The sequence below is a fragment of the Tasmannia lanceolata genome, unplaced genomic scaffold, assembly GCF_043159265.1.
Source record: "Tasmannia lanceolata isolate RefF3 unplaced genomic scaffold, GAP_Taslan_0.1 ptg000026l, whole genome shotgun sequence".
NCBI classification, from domain to species: Eukaryota; Viridiplantae; Streptophyta; class Magnoliopsida; order Canellales; family Winteraceae; genus Tasmannia; species Tasmannia lanceolata.
Window position 1 is genome coordinate 537,588 of NW_027518703.1, and position 6,793 is coordinate 544,380.

Here is a 6,793-nt window from a genome sequence, read left to right on the forward strand (position 1 = left end):
TAAAACCTAGATTTCTTACTTAAAATCCAAGAAACACTCGCCGGACAGCATACAACAGCTTGATCATGAACCCTCTTTTACACTGTTTTCAAACTAAACCTGGATTCTAAAATCCTCACATCCAAACAGCCATTGATATGCGGATTTTAGAATATTGGATTTCCTCAAAATTGTAGATGGGAGACGGGAGAAGAAAGTGAGCAGCTGTCGTTTTTTTATTTTTCGCCCTTCTTTCCAAAGATTTCTAAAACCGAGATTTCTTACTTCAAATCTAAGAAACGAAGTTAGTACAACATACAGCAGCTTGATTAAGAACCCTCTTTTACACTGTTTTCAAACTAAAACATGGATTCTAAAATCCGTGTACCCAAACTGCCCCTCAGACAAAATATGCTCGATGTGGCATCACTACCATATACATATGAAAGAAACAGAGCCCTCTGTATAATATAAGTAAACAATCAAACTACTTGAGTACTTGGAAACAAAATGGAACAACACAACAAATGACGTGGATTCGCGGTTTATGCCGTAGTGGAGGTGCAACCCACTGCCAATGATCGTCTGGGATCGTCCCTCACCCTTGTCTTTGGCATGACTCATGAGCCGCACACGCTTCCCATTCAAGGCACACCTGTCCGTCTTACGCATGGTATGACGCAACCTTCAAATTGTTGTTGATTTTCTTTTCAAACAATAATGGTTCGCACTATGGAATAATATTAACCATCTAATTAATAAACCTTTTGCTCGTGGAGAAGACGTGATTTTCTCATCCTGGCCCATGCATGGTGGGTCCCACCAGAAAATTTGTTACTGGTCGTGCTCATCCTGGATCCCCGAATGAGTTCAACCTGATTTTGGGTCAGGTTTGGTTGGCATTTCCTCGACTTGGGTTGGGTTAGGGTTGAGGCCTTGGCAACCTGACCCGACCCGAATCCGACCTCCATCCTCTAATTTTATCTTGATTTTCTCTGGATTATTGTATTTTTTCTGTTTGGCCCATGGTGAACCTGAACCAACCCGACTCAACATGAACCGATTTCAGGTTAGAAGGGATGGATTAGAGTTGAGGGAATGCTATCTCGGGTTGGGTTAGAGTTAGGGTTGACCTCAACCCGATCCAACCCGACCCGACTTGTTACTCAAGTGGATGTGGCCAACTGCAAAATCCCCATCTTTCGCTCAACACAATCTAAATATGATTAAGATTACATCTCTCGCTCAACAAAATCTTCAAATTTGATTTAAGTTAAGATTTTTTTCATCAATACTTCCAACTATCTCTCCCCTAACCAAATTAAAAAACCGTAGTTAAATCTCCTTTTTAATTAATTCAAAACTTACTCCCGAAATGACCAAACTAACCTCCCGTTGCACAGCCGGCATCTTCAGATTAAAAAGTAACAATCACGGTAGAATATTCCTATTTCAAAAAAGAAGTCTTTCTTCTGTTTGAAAAGGTTATTTCAGTAATTAAAACAAAAAGTAGACCTAAACTTTTGATCGCGTGGAAGAGTCTCATTGGACATCTACACCGAACGAATATCCTTTAAAAAAATTCCAAACTCTAGTCTATAAATAAAGGTCAGGGTTTTTGTGTTTTTGTTGACAGAAAAAACAGAGGAGAAAAAAGGAAATGAGCGAGAGTCTGAAAAAGGATTATCAGATCTGTGAGGAGATCGGCCGGGGAAAATTCGGTACCGTTTTCCGGTGCTTTTCAACTGATTCCGGCGAGTCTTTTGCATGCAAATCAATCGATAAACGTCTTCTCACCGATGCAATAGATCGAGAATGCCTTGAAAAAGAAGCAAAAATCATGCATCTAGTGAGTGGAAACCCTAACCTTGTTCAGATCTACGGAGTTTACGAAGACGAAGCTTTTCTCCACATGATTCTTGAACTCTGCTCTTCTCCAGATCTATACGATCGAATTTCAAACCGTACTTTTTCCGAACAAGAGGCCGCCGGAGTTATGTCGCCGTTAATGGAGGCGATCGCTCATATTCACCGGAGAGGAATCGTTCACCGTGATATTAAGCCGGAAAATATCCTCTTTGACGGTCGGAATAAGCTAAAACTCGCCGATTTTGGATCGGCAGATTGTTTCAACGAGCGATCTGTGCGAGGAATCGTAGGGACTCCGTATTATGTCTCGCCGGAGGTAATTTCAGGGAGAGAGTATAACGAGAAGGTTGATGTATGGAGTGCCGGAGTTATTCTCTATATAATGCTCGCCGGAATCCCGCCGTTTTACGGCGAGACTGCCGGAGAGATCTTTGAGGCTGTTCTTCGTGGAAATCTTCGATTTCCGACTCGAATTTTTCATTCCGTGTCTCCATCAGCTAAGGATCTGATCCGGAGAATGCTTTGTAAGGATGTCTCGAGGAGATTCTCTGCCGAACAAGTTCTCAGTAAGTAATTCCTCTTTGAACCTTCTTAATCTTCGTTTTCTCTTCTGGAATCTAGTATATCTCTGTTTTCTTTGAATTTTAGGGTTTCCAATAGAAATCTCACCTTATTAGATTTCCCGACCCCTTTTTTACTAGTCTCAGAGTGCTTGATCTTTGTGTAGCTTGTTGTTAGCTGATTTCTTGATTTTCATGGATTCTTTTGTATTTTTCAATTGAGTCTTTTACCGATTTCCCATTTTTGTACCAATATCGTTTCCGAAATCTCAAAAGGAGCTTCTTAGTAACCGATTACTCTTTCTTTGATTCCTTATTTTTTCTAGGGTTTTATCGTCTTATTTTTAGGGTTTCAAAGACTTATTTTTTCTTGTTTTGGTTTTAATTTCAGGGCATCGATGGATAACAAGTGGAGGCGAGGCGAGAATGGTGACTGATCTAACCTGAGAAGCTTTTCTACTATAATAACATAAACCGTATACATACCGTACATATACACTTTTGGCCCGTATACGGTTCTTTCTGGAAGGTTGTAGAAGGTTCCAGAACCCGTATTCCGCAGGAAACTTGAAATCGAAGATCAAGGCTTTCTTCCTTTCTTTTCTTTTTTTGATCTATCTGGTGGGAGAATACGAGACTTGTATATACGATCCAAGTTCTTTGTTGCGACGTATATGAGATGTATATTTCTACGTATGAGATGAATCCTTTCTATGTTTTCTTCTTTTATGTATTTATTTTCTGTCTGTGCGTAAAGAGTTTGCCTTTTTTTTTGGAGGTTGTATCATCCACAGCGCGATGTCACTGGTGACGAAAAATGAATGAAAATAGAAGAAAACAATTGGGCGGTGATAAATTCACCCCCTTTTATGATGAATTCACCCCGTATTTTTCAATTTGGATTGTACAGCCCCCACCATAGGATGATCCAAACTGTCCATTTGATTGGTCACAATGTAAATAGGTTGTGCCCCAAAAATAATTTCCATAGGATGATCCCAACCATGGTTTGAAATTTCGGACCTAGCCGAAACCGAAATTTCAGCCGAAATCTTGAAATTTCGGCCTAAATTCGGTAAAGACACTCGAAATGTCGATTTTTTGGGCTGAAATTATTGCCGAAATTTTGGTAATGGGAAAGGAATAAAAATTAATAATTTTTTCCAAATCCCGCTGAAATTTGTTACTTTTCGCCAATTTCGGTTTCTGAACGTTTCGGTTTCGGTCTTGACCGAAATCCAATCCGAAATTTCAGTCTGAAATTTTGGATTTCGGACGAAATTTAAAACTATGATCTCAACCATCCAATCTATAGAAGTTTTCATAATGTGAGTCTCTCTGTAGATCGGAAGGTTGGGATCATCCTATGGAAATTATTTTTGAGGCAGAACCTATTTACGTTGTGACCCATCAAATGGACGGTTTGGATCATCCTATGGTGTGAGCTGTACGGCCCATTTTGAAAAATACGGGGTGAATTCATCATAGAAGGGGTTGAATTTATCACCGGCCAAACAATTAATATAGAAGAGAAAAAACAATAGCGAAATTTGCGGTTCTCTTCGTGGGTGGGCCCTTTTGAATTGGATATGCTTCGGATTATTCTCTTTCATAAAAAGCGAACATGACCTTCTTTTCTCGCCATCTGCTGGGAAAGCTAAATCAACTCAGTTTCTTGTTCCCCACTTTTCCTTCGTTTGCTCAAATTTATATGCCAACGTGGAAAACGGAAGACTAGCAGTTGGGGCTGGGGCTGCGCTTTCGACTGTGAGAAGTGAATTTACGTACGTATAGTCCGAAGAAGTCAAGAATCACCACTCCTTATATTTTGTCTTCATTGTCTTCCTTTGGGAGACCAACGGCCTAAGGGTATGGTATATTGGTATCCTCACTATACATATTTTGATATTGCCACCGCACACTTTTTTATATGGATATCAGTCCCCTTAATCTATTGTTTAATTTTATAATGATGAAGAAGGACAGAAACAATGTTATGCCCATTTACTTTATTCTAATCATCTCAATAAAAAAAGATTTAAAATGAAATAAATTAGAAGAACAATGTTTGATTGCACATTGTCTCCGCATCCGTCGGCATTTTGAAGGAATTTTAAATGCCATTCCTGGTTTGGTTGCCCATATTGTATTGAATTTTCAAGATACCCCTACACATGTCGGCATTTTAAAGGAATTTTAAATGCCATTCCTGGTCTGTATGAATTTTCAAGATACCCCTAGACATGTTCATGACATAATTATTATTTATTGTGGCATTTATGTCAGAAAAGTACGGAACGTGGGCATCTATTGCAACATAGTACGGAACGCGGGCAACTTTCATCTTATCGACAGACGATTCTTCAAAAAGTGGTCCGAAAATAACCCTAATGCCCTTCCTGATAGAAGCAGAGTCCACATAGCCTCCTCGTATTTGGTGCAAGCAATACACCTCAATCATTCTATTTGCCGCCCCCTTTTCATTATTTTAGTATCTCTTAGTGAGAAAATGAGGCTGCATTTAATGCATCTCTCATTCCTCGTTAATGCATGGGACGCTGATGAATTGCACAAGTAATCCTCGCTTCCTTTCTACATTCATCCCCATACATATCAAATAAAGGGGATAACACTGGCGTTTTCAAATAGACGATGTCGTTATCACGTATAAACGTTGTTTCCCTTATGTAAAGCGCACGCTAATATTAAAGATTGTAAGGAACGTTGTCGGTGCACAGTTTGTGTATTAACTTCTTCGGGTCAAGACATCTGGTACGCCGCCGGAATGTCGAGTACACGACCAGAATATCAAATACGCCACCAAAATTTCTGGGTTCCTACACATGTTCAAACATATCAAGTACGCCGCTGGGACATAAAATACGTCGCCGGAATATCAAGTACGCTGCTGGAATTTCTGGGCTCAAACACATGTTCAAATATATCGAGTACGCAGCCGGAATCTTGAGTACACCAACGGAATATCTCAAGTACATCAAAATATGTCCACTTGTCAAAGATCCAAAAGTCTCTGCTTATGGGTGACAACCAAGATTTAAATGAACCCGAGGTTTTCTGAGTTCAACCACATGTTCAAACCAAACCAAAGCCAACTGTAAAGAAATACGTCACTGTTCCATCAAAATATGTTGACGTGTCAAGGATCCACCCGTGTCTGCTTATTGCTGACAGCCAAGATTAAAACGAACCCAAGATTTTTTGGGTTTAAATACATGTTCAAACAAACCAAATGATGACAGCCAAGGTGGCCTTGTGCAGCACGCCAGTGTCCCCTGTAGGGGTGTAAACGGATTGAATTCGAATCGGATATGGCTATATCCGAATTCGATTACAGTATAAAGTATCTGAATTTGGATTCGGATACGAATTTGACGGATATTTAATATCTATTACCGAATTCGTATCCGTCGAATATTGTTCGAATTCAGATATTATCCGTATTCGTTTATCCGGTAAATCTGAACATTTTATTGCAGCACTTTATCTTTCTTCTCCTTCTTACTCCTCGAATAAATTTTCCAAACCCTAAAACCATACCTCTACCTTCTCTTTACAAAATTAACTCGCAAACCCTAAAATATATGAGATCCTCTTCTTCCTTTTAAAACAAAGGCAGAGAGAAAGACGGTGAGGATGGATGATGGGGTTGGTAGTGGTCTTTGGATTTTATTTTTTATTTTTTTTTATGTATATGATGGAATGGGTTTGGGCTATTTTGAACAGGGGAAGTGTGAGTGCTGATTGTGGAAGATGAAGAGAAATGGGGATGGAGATGGGGATTGGGTTAGAGATGGAGGTGACTAGCGGTGATGGAGGTGGCTATGAGCAGGTGAAGAGGGGCGATGGTGGATTTTGGTGGAGTTGGAGGCACCAAGGAAGGCCGAAGATGGCATCTCAGCCTCATCTCTCTTGCTTCTCCTTGCAAACCTTAGAAGTCCCCTCTTTTAATTGTATTTTTGGCTGTTATATAACCCTAAGTTGGAAAATTGATCTGAGCCGTCCATTTACCATCAATGACTATGGCCTTTTTGTTCTAGAATTCTCTAGAAACTATGACATCTTCTTCAATGGGGGACGTTAAATGCATTAAATGCAGCCCTAATTTCTCCCGAAGATAATACTAAAATATAAAAAAAAGGCAGCTAAAAAGAGAATCATGACAAGTACTGATTTTGTCAGCAATGGCATTAGGGTCTTTTGTGGACCATTTTTTCAAGAATCATGCGTGTTTCGTAGGTAAGATGAAAGGTATCCACAATTCTTACTACGTTGCAATCATTGTCCGCTTTCCGTTCTTTTCTCTTACAACCGGTTGAAAAATCTTGGGAATGTGCTTCTCTCTCTCTCTCTCTCTCTCTCTCTCT

General features: G+C 39.8%; 1 protein-coding gene across 1 annotated transcript; it reads left to right on the plus strand.

The window, feature by feature from the left end:
• Nucleotides 1-1,594: 1,594 nt before the first annotated feature.
• On the plus strand, nucleotides 1,595-3,132 carry LOC143858583 (phosphoenolpyruvate carboxylase kinase 1-like). Its single transcript, XM_077369255.1, has 2 exons — nucleotides 1,595-2,414; nucleotides 2,800-3,132. The coding sequence occupies exons 1-2, from the start codon at nucleotides 1,640-1,642 to the stop codon at nucleotides 2,853-2,855; spliced, it is 831 nt and encodes a 276-aa protein (XP_077225370.1). The 5' UTR covers nucleotides 1,595-1,639; the 3' UTR covers nucleotides 2,856-3,132.
• The last annotated feature ends 3,661 nt before the right edge of the window (nucleotides 3,133-6,793 follow it).